The sequence below is a fragment of the Rhinoderma darwinii genome, chromosome 11, assembly GCF_050947455.1.
Source record: "Rhinoderma darwinii isolate aRhiDar2 chromosome 11, aRhiDar2.hap1, whole genome shotgun sequence".
Lineage (NCBI taxonomy): Eukaryota > Metazoa > Chordata > Amphibia > Anura > Rhinodermatidae > Rhinoderma > Rhinoderma darwinii.
Window position 1 is genome coordinate 87,295,839 of NC_134697.1, and position 18,841 is coordinate 87,314,679.

The 18,841-nt window shown below is 41.9% G+C and overlaps 2 protein-coding genes across 6 annotated transcripts in view; one reads left to right on the forward strand and one right to left on the reverse strand.

The window, feature by feature from the left end:
• The window catches only part of LOC142663716 (uncharacterized), a 121,080-nt gene that overhangs the window by 28,038 nt on the left and 74,201 nt on the right, over positions 1–18,841 (forward strand). The gene's annotated exons all lie outside the window — the stretch shown is intronic.
• Positions 1–18,841, reverse strand: part of LOC142663729 (uncharacterized) — a 42,445-nt gene that overhangs the window by 2,215 nt on the left and 21,389 nt on the right. For all 4 annotated transcript variants that reach the window (XM_075842537.1, XM_075842536.1, XM_075842540.1 and 1 more), the window contains 3 exons: positions 12,912–13,063; positions 12,609–12,794; positions 12,346–12,526 (listed from right to left, as the gene is read on the reverse strand). In XM_075842537.1, the coding sequence (XP_075698652.1) occupies positions 12,346–12,526; positions 12,609–12,794; positions 12,912–13,063 (519 nt within the window). The remainder of the gene's footprint in view (positions 1–12,345; positions 12,527–12,608; positions 12,795–12,911; positions 13,064–18,841) is intronic.

An 18,841-nucleotide genomic window follows, 5' to 3' on the forward strand; every position in this document is an offset into this window, starting at 1 on the left:
TACTGTTACTGAATAATACCGCCACACCATAACCACAGTGACTGAATAATACCCCCATACTGTTACTGAATAATACCTCCATACTGTTACTGAATAATACCTCCATACTGTTACTGAATAATACCTCCATACTGTTACTGAATAATACCCCCATACGGTTACTGAATAATACCTCCATACAGTTACTGAATAATACCCCCATACTGTTACTGAATAATACCTCCATACTGTTACTGAATAATACCTCCATACTGTTACTGAATAATACCTCCATACTGTTACTGAATAATACCTCCATACTGTTACTGAATAATACCTCCATACTGTTACTGAATAATACCCCCATACTGTTACTGAATAATACCTCCATACGGTTACTGAATAATACCGCCACACCATAACCACAGTGACTGAATAATACCCCCATACTGTTACTGAATAATACCACCACACCATAACCACATAGTCACTGAATAATGCCCCCATACTGTTACTGAATAATACCTCCATACTGTTACTGAATAATACCTCCATACGGTTACTGAATAATACCGCCACACCATAACTACAGTGACTGAATAATACCCCCATACTGTTACTGAATAATACCGCCACACCATAACTACAGTGACTGAATAATGCCCCCATACTGTTACTGAATAATACCTCCATACTGTTACTGAATAATACCGCCATACTGTTCCTGAATAATACCTCCATACTGATACTGAATAATACCTCCATACTGTTACTGAATAAAACCCCCATAATGTTAGTGAATAATACCTCCATACTGATACTGAATAATACCCCCATACTGTTACTGAATAATACCTCCATACGGTTACTGAATAATACCTCCATACTGTTACTGAATAATACCTCCATACTGTTACTGAATAATACCTCCATACTGTTACTGAATAATACCGCCATACTGTTACTGAATAATACCGCCATACAGTTACTGAATAATACCGCCATACTGTTACTGAATAATACCTCCATACTGTTACTGAATAATACCTCCATACTGTTACTGAATAATACCGCCATACTGTTCCTGAATAATACCTCCATACTGATACTGAATAATACCCCCATACTGTTACTGAATAATACCTCCATACTGTTACTGAATAATACCTCCATACTGTTACTGAATAATACCTCCATACTGTTACTGAATAATACCTCCTTACTGTTACTGAATAATACCTCCATACGGTTACTGAATAATACCACCACACCATAACCACATAGTGACTTAATAATACTCCCATACAGTTACTGAATAATACCCCCATACTGTTACTGAATAATACCGCCACACCATAACCACATAGTGACTGAATAATACCTCCATACTGTTACTGATTAATACCGCCACACCATAACCACATAGTGACTGAATAATACCCCATATTGATACTGAAAAAAAACAAGATCACATATTACTACAACACAGTGTCAGAAAAAACCCACGATGCGGTTAGTGAACACACTCTTATACAGTGAAGGAAATAAGTATTTGATCCCTTGCTGATTTTGTTGGTTTGCCCACTGTCAAAGACATGAACAGTCTAGAATTTTTAGGCTAGGTTAATTTTACCAGTGAGAGATAGATTATATATAAAAAAAAAAAAAACAGAAAATCACATTGTCAAAATTATATATATTTATTTGCATTTTGCACAGAGAAATAAGTATTTGATCCCCTACCAACCATTAAGAGTTCAGCCTCCTCCAGACCAGTTACACGCTCCAAATCAACTTGGTGCCTGCATTAAAGACAGCTGTCTTACATGGTCACCTGTATAAAAGACTCCTGTCCACAGACTCAATTAATCAGTCTGACTCTAACCTCTACAACATGGGCAAGACCAAAGAGCTTTCTAAGGATGTCAGGTACAAGATCATAGACCTGCACAAGGCTGGAATGGGCTACAAAACCATAAGTAAGACGCTGGGTGAGAAGGAGACAACTGTTGGTGCAATAGTAGGAAAATGGAAGACATACAAAATGACTGTCAATCGACATCGATCTGGGGCTCCATGCAAAATCTCACCTCGTGGGGTATCCTTGATCCTGAGGAAGGTGAGAGCTCAGCCGAAAACTACACGGGGGGGGGGGGGGAACTTGTTAATGGTCTCAAGGCAGCTGGGACCACAGTCACCAAGAAAACCATTGGTAACACATTACGCCGTAATGGATTAAAATCCTGCAGTGCCCGCAAGGTCCCCCTGCTCAAGAAGGCACATGTACAGGCCCGTCTGAAGTTTGCAAATGAACATCTGGATGATTCTGAGAGTGATTGGGAGAAGGTGCTGTGGTCAGATGAGACTAAAATTTAGCTCTTTGGCATTAACTCAACTCGCCGTGTTTGGAGGAAGAGAAATGCTGCCTATGACCCAAAGAACACCGTCCCCACTGTCAAGCATGGAGGTGGAAACATTATGTTTTGGGGGTGTTTCTCTGCTAAAGGCACAGGACTACTTCACCGCATCAATGGGAGAATGGATGGAGCCATGTACCGTCAAATCTTGAGTGACAACCTCCTTCCCTACACCAGGACATTAAAAACGGCACGTGGCTGGGTCTTCCAGCACGACAATGACCCGAAACATACAGCCAAGGCAACAAAGGAGTGGCTCAAAAAGAATCACATTAAGGTCATGGAGTGGCCTAGCCAGTCTCCAGACCTTAATCCCATCGAAAACTTATGGAGGGAGCTGAAGATCCGAGTTGCCAAGCGACAGCCTCGAAATCTTAATGATTTGCAGAGGATCTGCAAAGAGGAGTGGGCCAAAATTCCATCTAACATGTGTGCAAACCTCATCATCAACTACAAATAACGTCTGACTGCTGTGCTTACCAACAAGGGTTTTGCCACCAAGTATTAAGTCTTGTTTGCCAAAGGGATCAAATACTTATTTCTCTGTGCAAAATGCAAATAAATATATATAATTTTGACAATGTGATTTTCTGTTTTTTAAAAAAAATATAATCTATCTCTCACTGGTAAAATTAACCTAGCTTAAAAATTCTAGACTGTTCATGTCTTTGACAGTGGGCAAACTTACAAAATCAGCAAGGGATCAAATACTTATTTCCTTCACAGTATAGACCAATATTACCACCATAAAGTGACTATATAAAAGGTAGATGCCAGTTATACACAGGAAATCTGCAGACCATATAAGTGATTACAGTATAGTTATATTGAGTGACTCACAGGTGACGTCTTCTCAGATTGAAGTCGCTCACTTTCACCTTTTCTTCTTCATCCAGCCAAGAGCGCAATGACAACTTCTCCCGGACACGATTTCCTAAGCCCTGCAGAATATGACACAGGTATCTTTGGCTCCTTGCTTTTCTAGCGCACTTCCTAACTATTCCCTACCTCTACACAAACTCCCTATACATACTATACTAGGTGCCCCACACAGTAATAGTACACACACCCTTTTGTTCCCCCAAAGGCCCCACACAGTAAGTGCTACTTTTTTCCCATACACAGTGTTAGTGTCCACTTTATACCTTACTCAGTGAGAGAGACACTTTTAGGGCCCTCATCCAGTAATAGAATTCCCACTCAGTACTAACATCCCCTTTATGTCCCCACAGAAATAATGTCTCCACTCAGTAGTAATGCAGCCTTTTATGCCCCCATTCAGTACTAATGCCACTTTTTCTGCCGCACTCAGTAATAATGCACCCACAGTATTTTTGCCTCTTTATACTCCCACTCAGTAAAAATGCCTGCTTTATGCCCCCACAATAACGATGCCCCCTTTTGTATGCCACTTTTTTATGCCCCTTTTTTATTACCTAATAGACTTATGAATTTTAACTGAATTCAGTGGCCCGGCGTGGACGGCATGATGCAGTGACGTCATTGTGCCGGGCAGTTGATGTCATCAGCATGCTCCCGATCTCTTGTAGGCCTCAGGTCTAAGCCAGGCTGTGGCCTACAAGAACAAACGGTGGAGCAGGGAGCCAGTGGCCAGGGGTTGGCTGGCAAATTTTAGTCTGTGGGGCAAGCACACAGAACTGGCCCAAGAGTAGCAGCCCATTCTGGGGGCACTGGGCAATTGGCGAGTTTGCCCCCCTAACACCGCTGCGGAAGAACTCTGCTACCTGTCAATGGAAAAATCATCCGCCAGGAGGAAAAATGTTTCTTGATGGCGGAGTACAAGAAAGCCTGACCAGGGAATTAGACGTTCTTGTATTCCGCCATGGGAATTTTTTTTTCCCTCTGGCAGATGACTTATTAGTTGACAGGAAGCAGTTACATGAAGGGGAATTCTTTTTCCTTGACCTCTACTTTCTATTGTGGCAAATGTAACTTTTGTTTGGTAGGTTCCGCTGGACCGTTTGGACTACGTCGTAGATTCATTGGACTACTTCGATGATCTACTTTTTTTTTTTAAAAAAATGGTGAAAGAGGGTTGCATGGGGGAGTTTAAAAAAAATGTTTTCTTATGTCTGGTTTTTTTAATACTTTATTATGGCCTTAGTAATGGTGCCTGTCTGATTGAGAGTGTCCATTACTAAGAAGGGGCTTAATGTTAGCCAGTAAAAAGGCCAACCCCTATTATTACCCCGGTTCTCACTACCGCGAGGGGAGTACAATCTAGTACCCGACCATCTGAAGCGACGGTAAGGCAGCATGGCGGTCGCAGGCTGGGAATATCAGGATGGGAAGGGACAAAAAACTTGGCCCTTCCCACCCTGGTAATGATAGGCTGCTGCTGCTTTATTGTATCTGGCTGGTTATGAAAAAAAGCGGGAACCCCACGTAATTTTAAAAAAAAAAAATCGTTGAAAAAAAATTAGGTGAAATTCCATCCATTTTTCATAACCAGCCAGATACAATAAAGCATCAAAACCACAAAAAAGGCCTCGCAAGGCACTGGGGAGCCTTGACGTTGGGTTGCGAGCTTTGCATATTTTGGCCAAAATAACAACTAATACCCCATGTTTCATGGACATATTTTTTACTATGTATACTACTTTTTTTCAGGACGCAGCCAGGTCTTATATGCTGGGAGGGCATGATGTGCTGGCATTTGGTTTGTCATGCAGAGCTGCCCGCTTTAGCTAACAGTAGCGGCGTTACAAATAGGCTGTTATTCGGCAAGATATGCTATGCCTGACGACCAGCACATTATCCCTCCACGTATTACACATAGTACTGACACCCCATGTACTATTCACAGCACTGACCCCTATTCATCACATTTATTATTTATTTCTATTACATTATCACACAGTTCTGACACTTTCATACATACACATTTATTTTTTACCATACATTTTACACCCTAGCACTACACTAACACTGACACACATTTATTGCACACCTTTGAGCACTTAGTTCGCCACTCCCCTCAAGACCAGTGGGAGTGGCTATCACTATTTAATGTACACTCCTTCTGCAGCATTTTTTGATCTGTCTGCGTCCTGCTGGGAACGGGTTTTCACCCACCCACCTACCTAGTAAGTATGGCCTTTTTTGTGGTTTTGATGATATCTATGTCCCATTTTTTCTGTTTGTGTAGATACAATAAAGCAGCAGCAGCCTAGCATTACCAGGGTGGGAAGGGTCACGATTTGTGGCCATTCCCAGCCTGCGGCCACCCCAGTACCCGCCCTTCACTTCAGACGGTCGGGTGCAGGATCGTACCCGGCTCTTCCCGGTACTCCTGGTGGCGGTGGGTACCGGGGTAATAATAGGGGTTAATAATAGCCTTATTACTGGCTAAGACTAAGCCCCTTCTTAGTAACGGACGCTCTCAATCAGACAACTGCCATTACTAAGGTGGTAATGAAGTATCAAAAAAACAGACATAATTTTTTTTTTTTTTATTGAAATAACAACACGTTAACCATTTTATTAAAAAATTAAAAAAAAGCTTAAATCAGCGAAGTAGTCCAACGAATCTACGACGTAGTCTAAGGCTGGGTTCACACGACCATGTTACGTCCGTAATGGACGGAACGTATTTCGGCCGCTAATCCCGGACCGAACACAGTGCAGGGAGCAGGGCTCCTAGCATCATAGTTATGTACGATGCTAGGAGTCCTTGCCTCGCTGCAGGACAACTGTCCTGTACTGAAAACATGATTACAGTACGGGACAGTTGTCCTGCAGCGAGGCAGGGACTCCCAGCGTCGTACATAAGTATGATGCTAGGAGCCCGGCTCCCTGCACTGTGTTCGGTCCGGGATTAGCGGCCGAAATACGTTCCGTCCATTACTGACGTAACATGGTCGTGTGAATCCAGCCTAAATGGTCCAGCGGATATTGCAAAACAAAAATTAGCAGTATGAAAAATAAAAATAAAGATGGCTGCCCCCACAGAAGTACAAACATATGAATAAATAGTTACTTTAGGGAACATATTTAAAATAATTAGAAAAAATAGGCCCATAAAAGTAAAACATATAAAAAATAAAATAAAATAAAAAAATAACACCTTTCCTTTAAAGAGAACCTTTCACCTCCCCATCCATGTGCAGCTGAGTGCAGCATGTAATGGGGAGGGCTGCACAAACCCTGGGGCACTTAAAAAAAAATGTCTAGCCTCCTTCGCTATTTAGATATCGGTGCTGTAATATTTGGCGCCCGATATTTAAATAACCCCCTGAACTGTCAAAGGGGAGGTAATTGGCAATGAGGCGTGTAACATCGCTGTGTCACTGTCCAATCAGCTACGGACAATGTCACAGCAACATCTGGAGAGATGAGAGCATGTGCGCGTAGCTCCGCCACCACTACGGAACAGAAGAGGAGAAGAGTGTGAACTCTTCTTCTTCTGTTCCATGTTATCAGAGCTGTGCGCGCGCACGCTCTCACTCTTTAGCTCTCGGTAGACAAGGACAAGACTGATGTCTCGCGAGAGATCACACAGTCTTGTACTTGCCTGCCTAGAGCTGAAGAGTGAGAGCGTGCGCGCACACACTCTCCTCTATCCAGCAGAGCAGCTGTGTATATTGCTGAGACCTGAATCCATTAGGTTGCCTATTATCGTTCACGTCTAAGTTATGAACTTAGATGTGATCGGTAACAGCTCGATCCTGCAGGACCCGCTGACCTGACGCATACAGGATTCAGCGCTATATACAGCTGCTCTGTATACAGGATACAAAGCAGCTGTATCTCAGAAAGTAAAAATAATTTTTAATAAAAGTAATTAGAAAGTTGCACCAATCACACTGAACCCTCCCCCCTGCAGTGTAATAACTACCGGGGTGCTAAGGCGGATTATATTGCAAGGAGGGTACTGACTGACTGCTGTGGGGGAGCTATACTGCACTCAGCTTCCTGCCACCACTAATTTAAACAGGGGGACTGGGAGTATACTGCAATACTGCAAGGGGGGGCACCTGGGCGTTTTACTGACAGAAGAGGGCTCTATAGGGGGGAATTATCCCCCCCCCCCCCCCCCCCCCGAAGAACCTTGACTAGTTACTATACTGCAAGGTTATGGGGGTCTGAGCATCTGACTGACTGCTCTAAAGGGGGGGCAGAATCCCCCCCTATAGAGCCCTCTGCAGTAAGTCAGACACTCAGACCAGACCCACCCCCCCCCCACCTAATCCGTCAATTATAGAGATGTGAGGGCTCGATGGGGTGGATTATTCCAGCCCCATAGAGCCCTTTGCTGTCAGTAAAGTGCCCAGACCCCCCTTGCAGTTTACTCCCGGCCGACCGAGTTAAGGCAGGAACGTACCTCGTGCGTCTCGTCACTTCTCTTCGCTCGACCGCTCCTCCTGCAGACCTGCTCCTCTCTGGCGGCGCGTGAGAGGAGTGTAACACACATGCCCATCATGCGGCACGTCTGCTAAGTCTGCATTCCCCCTCCCCGAGTCCAGTCTGTCCCTGGCTGAATATACCGCCCCCCATTTTTGGGTAGGTGGCGCCGCCTGAGGCGGTCGGCTCACCTCGCCTCATGGCAGGTGCGGCACTGCTCTTCATCCTTAAAAAAATATTTTATTAACCCCTTAACGCACCATAACGTAACTGTACGTCATGGTGAGCAGTAAGTTCGCGCACCTTGACGTACAGTTACGTCAGTGCTTTGACAGTTAACCGCCGTGCGGCGCTATACCGCAGCGGCGGTTAACTGTGCAGGGTGTCAGCCCTGCTCTCCCCGTTGCCGATCAGCGGCCTGTCGCCGCTGATATCGGCAGTTAACCCCTTAATTGCGGCGCTCGATTTTGAACGCCACAATTAAGGTCTTTATCGCCGATCGGCAGCCCCCATGTGAAATCACGGGGGCTGGCGATGGTACCCATGGCAACCGGACGCCAGACAATGGCTTCCGGGTTGCCATGTACAGAAGCCTATGAGGACCACCCCGAGGGTGCTCGTCGTAGGCTTCCTGTCAGTGTGACTGTCACGTCACAATGACAGTTGAAATGCATTACACTACGTGTGTAGTGTAATGTATTCCAGCAGCGATCAAAGCTGCAAGTCTAAGTGTCCCCTAGTGGGACAAGTGAAAAAAGTAAAAAAAAGAATAAAAATGTTTTAAAAAAAGTGTAAAAATAAAAGTTATAAGTGATATAAACAAGAACTGCTTTTTTTCCTATAATAAGTCTTTCATTATAGGAAAAAAAATGAACACGTAAAAAAAAAGTACACATATTTGGTATCACCGCGTTCGTAACGACCCCAACTATAAAACTATAATATTATTTTTCCCGCACAGTGAACGCCGCAAAAAAAATAAACGAAAAACAATGCCAGAATCACTATTTTTTGGTCACCACCCCTCACAAAATATGTAATAAAAAGTGATCAAAAAGTCGCATGTACGCCAAAATAGTACCGATACAAACTACAACCCGTCCCGCAAAAAACAAGCCCTTACACAGCTTTTTGGACTGAAAAATAAAAAAGTTATGGCTCTCAGAATACGGTGACACAGAAAATACATTATTTTCTAAATAAGTTATTTTATTGCTCAAACGCTGCAAAACATAAAAAAACGTATATACAAATGGTATCGCCGTAATCGTACCGACCCGCAGAATAAAGTATAATGGTCATTTATAGCCCAGGGTAAACGCCGTCAAAAAGAAATAAAAATCATTGTCAGAATTGATGGTTTTTGGTCACCTGGCTTGCCGAAAAATTTAATAAAAAGTGATCAACAAAATCTCATGTACCCCAAAATGGTACCAATGAAAATTACAGATTGTCCCGCAACAAATAAGCCCTCGCGCAGCTCCGGTGGTGAAAAAATAAAAAAAGTTCCGGCTCCCAGATTATGGCGATGCAAAATGTGCAGAGTGTCCAAAAGCAGATAAGATCGGGCACCATTTATAAGTGCGACACCGGCCACAAATCTGTGGATTATTATTTATTTACCCCATTATTATACCCTCTTATTATGCCCCTGATGTTCTCTGCCCAGCCTACATGTGCCCCAACATTATAAACTGAAATACCAGCAAAACGCCAGAGCTACTACCAAGCAAAATATGCGCTCCAAAAGCCAAATGGCGTCCCTCCCTTCTGAGCCCTACAGCGTGCCCAAACAGCCGTTTATGTCCACCGATATGGCATCGTACCAAAAAATGGTACCAATAAAAACGACAGCTCGTCCCGCAAAAAAAAAGCCCCCACACCGCTCTATTGACAGAAAAATAAAAAAGTAGTGGCTCTTGGAAAGCGGGGAGGAAAAACGAAAAAGCAAAACATGAATCAGTTCGTAAAGGGTTAATTACTTTCTAATGGAAAAACATTTATGACCACATGTGGGGTATAGCCGTACTTGGGAGAAATTGCTTTACAAACGTTGGGGTGCATTTTCTCGTTTATCCTTTGTGAAATTGAAAAAATTCAACATTTTAGTGGAAATAATGTTGATATTAATTTTCACGGCCTAATTCTAATAAATTCTGCAAAAGACGTGTGGGGCCTAAATTCTCACTATACCCCTAGATAGATTCCTTAAGTGGTGTAGTTTCCCAAATGGGGTTACTTTTGGGGGGCTTCCACTGTTTCGGTCTCTCAGGGGCTTTGCAAATTCGACATGACACCCAAAAACATTCCAGCTAAATTTGAGCTCCAAAAGCCAAATAGCGCTCCTTCCCTTCTAAGCCCCGGTGTGGGTCCAAACAGTAGTTTATTACCACATATGGGGTATTTACGTAATCAGGAGAAATTGTTTTACAAATGTTGGGGTGCTTTTTCTCCTTTATTCCTTGAAAAAATTAAAAATGGCTACCTTTTTTCAGAAAAAAAGTAGATTTTCATCTTCACATACTAATTCAAATAAATTTAGCAAAAAAACTGTGGGTTCAAAATGCTAACTATACCCCTAGAAAAATTCCTTGAGGGGTATAGTTTCCAAAATGGGGTCACTTTTGGGGTGTTTCCACTGTTTTGGCAGCACAAGGCCTCCTCACACCTGACATGGTACCTAAAATATATTCTAATAAAATAGAGGCCCAAAATCCACTAGGTGCTCCTTTGCTTCTGAGGCCTGTGTTTCAGTCAATGACCGCGCTAGGGCCACATGTGGGGTATTTCTAAAAACTGCAGAATCTGGGCAATAAATATTGAGTTGCATTTCTTGGGTAAAACCTTCTGTGGTACAGAAAAAATTTATTACAAATGAATTTTTGAAGAAAAAAAATGAAATTTGTAAATTTCACCTCTACTTTGCTTTAATTCCTGTGAAACGCCTAAAGGGCTAAAATACTTTGTGAATGCTGTTTTGAATACTTTGATGGGTGCAGTTTTCAAAATGGGGTGATTTATGGTGACTTTCTAATATACAAGGCCCTCAAAGCCATTTCAGAACTGAACTGGTCCATGAAAAAATAGCCTTTTGAAATTTTCTTGAAAATATGAGAAATTGCTGCTAAAGTTCTAAGCCTTGTAACGTCCTAGAAAAATAAAAGAATGTTCAAAAAACGACGCAAACATAAAGTAGACATATGGGAAATATAAACTAGTATATATTTTGTGTGGTATTACTATCTGTTTTACAAGTAAATACATTCAAATTTAGAAAAATGCTAATTTTTGCTAATTTTCTCTAAATCTTGGCGTTTCTTACAAATAAATATTGAATTTAACGACAAAATTTTTTCAGTATCATAAAGTACAACATGTCACGAGAAAACAATCCCAGAATCGCTTGGATAGGTAAAAGCATTCTGGAGTTATTACCACATAAAGTGACACATGTCAGATTTGCAAAAATGGGGCTGGTCCTGAAGGCCAAAACAGGCTTAGACACTAAGGGGTTAATTAACAGAGAACAAAAAAAATAAACATACAGTATTGTCAGAATTATAACGACCCATAGAATAAAGAAAACACAAACAAGACGACACAGACAAAGAAAAAAAAGAACAAACACATATTGATGGCGAATATACTTTTTTTTTTCCATTCCCCCTCTAAATAAAATTAGATAAAAAAGATAATTATTAAGTTCTATGCACCTCAAAATCATTCCAATAAAAACCAGAAGTCCTGCCAAAAAAAAAAAAGCCATAATCCGGCTACATCGATGGAAAAATGTTATGACTCCCAGAAGTCGATGACACAAAAAGGATTTTTCCATTTTTTTTTTAAATGGATTTTTATAGTTCAAAAGTTCTAAAACTCAATAAACAATAAATTATATGTGCCCCAAAATTGTGTCATTGAATAATAAAACTCGGCCCGCAAAAAACAAGCCCTCATACAGCTACATTGATGGGAAAATAAAAAGTTATGGCTCTTAGAATATGTGTGAGAGGAAGAGGGTGGTGCTGCTGTTAACATTTCTACTTTGCTGATCAGCTCCAGATGAACGGGGAAATGCTCGCTAATCGGCTGATCGCATCTTTTATGCATCAATAAATTTCATCGTTGTCGGCAGCACATCTCACCGTGTAAACAGAGAAACGTGATGCCGACATGTTGCAAATGCATGGGGACGAACGATCGTAGTAACGATCGCTCATTCCCATACATAACCAATCATTGGTCCTTGTGAAAGGAGCAAACGATCACCGATCAATGAGCTGTCTGGAAGATCGGTACTCGATTTTACGGCCCAGGTATAAAAGCACTTTTACTATACCAGGCTACAGTTTTGCAACTCACAGTAATTTCCTCCTAGAGGGCAAAAGGGTGCCGCAAGAGCTGAATTTGGGGTATTATGCATATTGATATTTTTCATTATTATAAGGCATTTTGTAATAAAGTTGCACGACCTAATCGGTATTAAAGAACATCAATGGAAAAAGTAAAAAAAAAAAAAAGATACTGCTTCATTATTTCCTTTCAATCTGGACTCCATTCACATTGGATAGAATGCATCGCTTACCCGGTGATGTGAGGGGCCGGTGGTCCTCCATCATGACGTCCTTGTACAGATCCCTCAAACCCGGTGATGGGGTCTGATGGTTCTCCATCATGGCGTCCCTGTACAGATCCTGGTGTCCTTCTATATACTCCCACTCCTCCATGGAGAAATAGACGGTGACATCCTGACATCTTATAGGAACCTGACACACAATGAGACAGTCATCACCCCGACACCTTCATAGCGTTACTATATAATGTCCCAGCATTCACGGTAGTCCTCACCTCTCCAGTCAGCAGATGAACGATCTTGTTGGTGAGTTCTAGGATCTTGTTTTTTCTCTCATGTATCAATAAATGAGGAGGAGGATCGGTGATGGCGATCTGAGTTCTACTGGATCCCCCTGACAAATGTGGTCGACTGGTGGAGGTTGAGCACTCACCTGAAATCCTCTGCACTACTGCATAATCCTGTGTATGGGGAAAGGGAGAGATGTAATACCCCATAGTCCCTAACTTCTCATGTTAAGTCTCAGTTTTTTTTTTTTTTTAATATGGACGTGATTCCATGTTGCTTGAGTCCCTTACGTCTCCAGTCAGCAGGTAGACAACTTCCATGAAGAGGTTTATTATTCTCTCGGCCATCTTGTTTCTACCATTATTCCATGGACTGGCCAAGGAGAAAACTATTGTCTTGTAAAGGAAACTATGAGGAGACAACAGTCCTGGAGGATTCTGTACTGCAAGAAGACAAATAAAAATAAAGTCTACATTTAGGTATAATTTTTGATCAAGATTGTAAAGCAGTGGTGTCAAAAAACGCCTGGAAATTTAAAGTATTGATGTAAAGTATTTATGTAAAAATACTTCAAATATAATATTTTCCCCACATATATGTTTACGGACCCCAAAAATGTATTGACTCCAGGTTAAAGGGAATGCATCATCAGAAAATTACCTATTGTTCAAATCAAGTTTTTAAGTTAAAAATATTTTTTAAGAATTTTTGTTGAGGTTTTTATTTTTATTTTCCATGTCATTATCTATAGAAAAATGTCATAAAAAATAAAATAAAAATAAGATTAGAAACAAATATTATGTTTCAGGATCTGGTTGTAAAAAAATATATAGATGATACATTCCCTTTAAGAACACCTCTTGTAAATTCAGGTATTTAAGGATATCATGAACCCCCACAAGGTGTGTGCTTCAAGATGGGGGGTTGTATCATGTATTTCAAACAACACTCCTGACTGGCTAGTTAGTTTTGAGATTCACCAGTGGCCATGATTTTTTAACACATCGACAATGTTTGTTCATCTCCAGTTAACCACTTAATGACCAGCCTATTTTAAACCTTAACCCCTTGAGGACCAAGCTCATTTTGGCCTTCAGGACCAGCCACATTTTTTTCAAATCTGACATGTGTCAATTTATGTGGTAATAACTCTGGAATGCTTTTGCCTATCCAAGCGATTCTGAGATTGTTTTCTCGTGACATATTGTACTTTATTGAAAATATATAACCCCAGCACTCACAGAGGTACGCAAAAGATCCAGATGCAAACAAATTTAAGTTTTATTGCAACAAAAGATGGTAAAGTTGAGGTGGAAAGCGACTTGGTAAAGACGTTTCGGCCGAACCTCGGCCTTTGTCACGGTCGCTGTAAGACGATATCACTGGTATGGGTTGTCCGCCGGATATTCCCGGCGGACAACCCATACCAGTGATATCGTCTTACAGCGACCGTGACAAAGGCCGAGGTTCGGCCGAAACGTCTTTACCAAGTCGCTTTCCACCTCAACTTTACCATCTTTTGTTGCAATAAAACTTAAATTTGTTTGCATCTGGATCTTTTGCGTACCTCTGTGAGTGCTGGGGTTATATATTTTCAATATTGTGGGATTCTCGTCCCTACCTTACTAGCACCACGCCAATTGATTGAGGAGTGCATCCCAATATCTATTTTTGATATTGTACTTTATGTTAGTGGAAAAATTTGGTCAATAAATTTATTGCTTATTTGTGAAAAACACCAAAATTTAGAGAAGATTTGCAAAAATTATGATTTTTCTAATTTTAAATGTATCTGGTTGTAAAACAGATAGTAACAATTGTTTTTTTTTTTAACATTCAATTTTTATTGACATTTTTCAAATAAACAACATTTGATACAGAAGTGAAGTGCAAAATACACAAGTATTACAACAATGTCGCCAGCAGTGATCCATCTTGTTCACATATCATATCAACAGAGAACCAGAAACAAGGGGAGGTTCAGGGGGGTAGGAGAGGGGGGGGGGGGGGAATTGCTGAAATCTGTGTCATCTCCACATCCACTTTATGATATATTATCCAGGGATTCCAAAAGGCAATATAAGAAGCATATCTATGTTGTCTAAGGTAAAAAATGCGTTCATATACACAATGTGTTGACACCCTGGCCACCACCTCTTCACGTGTAGGTGATGTTGGAGACTTCCAGGCCTTAGCTATCAGCAGCTTCATTGTGAGCAGAACATGGCACACTAGGCGTCGAGAAACAGGTGGGATCTTTTCTATCTCTAGAGATAGCAATGCTAACCCTGGGTCTTGGAGAATAGGAATCCCCATAACCTCTGAGAGTAACTGAAAAATGTTGGTCCAGAAGGTCACCAGGCGGGGACATCCCCAAAATATATGATATATCGAGCCCTCTTGGCCGCAGTTACGCCAACATAGGTTAGAAGTTTGAGGATATATCTTCGCCAATTTGGCCGGAGTATAGTACCATCGTAACAGAACCTTATGGAAAACTTCCAAGAGGTTCATACAAACTGATGATTTCAAAGTCCATTTAATCGCTGCTTCCCATTGTGCCAGAGAGAAAGATTTACCCATGTCTCTCTCCCAGTTCAAGAAGTGTGCTCGCCTAGAAGTCTCCACATCCCCATTCATTGCATCATATATTCTAGCCGTAAGAGTTCCAACTCCCCAACCAGACCCAGAAAGAAGTGCACTAGTTGATAGGGGTACCTGAAGCCCTGTCAGAGGCTAAGCCGTTAAGTAAGATTTAATCTGATTATACCTATAAATATCTCTATCCGAGATCATAAACTGTTCCAGAATGTTGGCAAAGGGCTTAATATCTTTCCCCAAGAATAGGTCAGAAACAAAATGGATGCCTTTCATCGGCCAATGTTTGATTCCTAAGTTGGGAATCAGTATTTCAAGCACCCCTATCGGTATCTGAATCGCACCACTCCCAGGAATTCCAGCAGGCTGTGCGATGAAATGAAGCCAACATTGTACTGCAACCCTAATTGTGGGGATATTGGGAAGAGGAAGGTCAGGTCTCAAGGCATAGGCCATCAGTACCGTAGATAGAGGTTGACCTCCTATTAAATGGTATTCAATCGATGGCCAGCTAACTCCAGAAGAGGAAGTAAACCATTTTTCAGATTGTTTAATTACTAATGCTCTATGGTAAGATAAGAGACTAGGTACTCCCAGACCACCTCTATGTTTCCGCTTCATCAAGAGGGACGTTGCTATCCGAGGCTCCCCCCCCCCCACAGAAAGTTCTGAAGTTGCTTCTGGAACTTAGAAAGCCATATGTGCGGTATAGGGATTGGCAGTGTGCGTAGGTAGTATAATATTTTGGGTAGTATGAACATCTTATAGCACACGTTGCGTCCTAGCCATGAGGGTTCGTGTGAAGCAATTTGATCCAATTCTTTCTGTAGGGAAGCTATAAGAGGTTCAAAATTGATTTTGGGAAGTCGGGACAAAGGATAGTTGATTTGTATTCCCAGATAAGGAATGGAAGAGTTTTCCCATTGATATGGGAACTCGGCTAATATTGGTCGGAATGTACTAACGTGGGCAGAATGTCTAATAAGCGGGTGGCTAGAAGTTTGGCGTATAATTTAGTGTCACAGTTAAGAAGGAAGATGGGTCTAAAATTGGCCGGGGTTGTAGGGGATTTCCCAGGTTCAGGGATCATCACTATCGTGGCTTCCAGCATTTCTTGGGGCATACTTCCCTCCGACATTGCTTTATCAAAGACTGCAGTTAGATGGGGAGCGAGAATGGTGTTAAAGGTTCTGTAGTATTCGTTGGAGAACCCATCTGGACCACCAGGAGATTTGTTGGTTTTAGATAAATTAATAATTATAGACACTTCTAAAAGAGATACAGGGGCGTTTAAACTAGATAGTTGGTCCGGAGATATAGATGGCAACTGAACCGATTCTAAAAAGGTTTGGATATCCCTATCTGAGGGTTGTGGAGTTTGGGGATCGGACTTCAGGTTGTATAGTTTAGAATAGTAAGAGCTGAATTGGTCCGCTATAGTTTGGGGGTTAGAGATCCTAGACCCGTCTGTTAGTGCGACTAGATGTGTGGTTTTAGTTTTTAGATGACGTTGTTTCATTTTACGCGCCATCAGTTTACTGGATTTATTATAGGAAGTGTAGTAGTTTAATCTTAAGGCAGCAATCTTTTTATCGAATTCATCTATGAGGAGGGCCTGCAAATTCCTTCTAAGGGTCATGAGTTTGTCATGCAGGGAGGGAGATTGAGTTAGTTGGAGTTCTTGTTCCACAGAACGCATATCAGACAGTAAGGATGTAAAAGCGGCCATTTTAAATTTTTTGTATTGCGCCCCTTGTTGTATCAAGAACCCCCGCATAACCGCTTTATGTGCATTCCATAGAGTGAATGGGCTTAGGTCTGGGGATCCATTCAAAAGAAAATATTCCTGCAATTGGGAGGAGATTTTCTCCTTATATTTGGGAAGACTGATAAGAAAATTATTGATCCACCATGAGGCTCTTGGTGAGGGGGCGGGCCCTAAAGAGAGAAGGAGATATGAGGGAGCGTGATCTGACCAAGTTATTTGCCCTATCTCAGAAGCTTTAATCCCTGGTATAGAGTTCCTGTCCACCAAGAAAAGGTCTATTCTGGAAAATGAGCGGTGTCTTGTGGAATAAAAGGTGAATTCTCTAGAAGAGGAATTCATACATCTAAACGTGTCATATAAATCTTCCTTAAGTAACCATGGGGTTAGAGTCGGGGGGGGGGGGGGGGGAACCTTCTATCCTGATTAGTAGAATCCCATTTGGCGTCCGGGATTATGTTGAAATCTCCACATACTATAAGCTTCCCTTGCATAATTTTGCGAACTTTGCGCATAGTCTTGTTGAGGAAGCGTATTTGTGACGCGTTAGGAGCATAAATATTAGCAATAGTGATGGGACAGTTGTTAAGCAGACCTACCAGGATCAAAAATCTCCCCCGCTCATCAATAACAGAAGACTGCAGTTGAAAGGACACTGTGTCCTTAAAGGCTATCAACACTCCCGCCCTTTTCTTATCAGCATTAGACGAGTAAATTAACGGAAATTTATGATGGGTAAATTTGGGACAATGGGACTTGGCAAAATGCGTCTCTTGTAAACAGATTATGTCAGAGTTGGAAGCCAAAGCATCCTTCCATACCGAAGCTCTCTTAAAGGGAGAATTAAGCCCCCTGGTGTTCAGAGATACAAATTTAACCGCCATGAATAATACATGTAAAGTACTCTATATGTACCAAAAACCATATTCGGGCCTGGCTAGGGTCTGAACATAACGCGCCGGGCACATATGACAATAATCGTAGAACAGCAATTTCAAGGAAGAAGGACAGGGAAGGAAAGTAGAAACTGAGAAACTGTAGCAAGAAATACATCACGTAGTGAAAAAGTAACTCCGCCAGACGTCCTGGCTGAGAGTCACCAAAGACAAGTGGGGAAAGAGTCTACTTGGACACCATCACGACCTCCATTTATCAGCCAATACCCCAGAAAAGATCAAGGACGAGATTTCCCAATCCACTCCGGCGAAAGTCTCGAGGGGGACCTTCTAGCAGGAACCACAGCGGTTGAAATAGGTGCAAGTCCCCATTTATGAAGCAGGGCCGATCCTTCCTCTACGTCCGCCATGGTATGCAGGACTCCATTCTTATACACCAGTAATTTGGTAGGAAATCCCCATCTGTATCCCACGTCGTTCTTCCTCAGCGCCAATGTAAGAGGCAGAAATTTCCTCCTAGCTTGCAGGGTTGTTTGGGAGAGATATATGTGTATCTTCTCATAAGGTACAGGTAGAGCCGGCAATCATCGTGAAGCAGACATGAGGGAATCTTTGGTATGATAAAAGTGGATCCTTGCAATCACATCCCGTGGTAAATCAGCAGAAATAGATTTAGGCTTAGGGAGCCTATGGGCTCTATCTATGATAAGATCCGCAGGTTTGGAAGTAGGTAACACATCCTTAATAAGTTGCTGCAAGTATGCGGTAAGGTTTAACCGACTCCGGAATTCCTCTAAATTTGACATTATTCCGTCTGTTGCGATCTTCTAAGTCAGCCAACTTATATTTTAAAGCTTGCGTTTCTTCCTCCAAAGACACATGGGCGTCCACTATATCGTTATGTGCATTAGTGAGTTCACTCATTTTTGACTCCACGTGGTCTACTCGGTCTCCCAAGTCG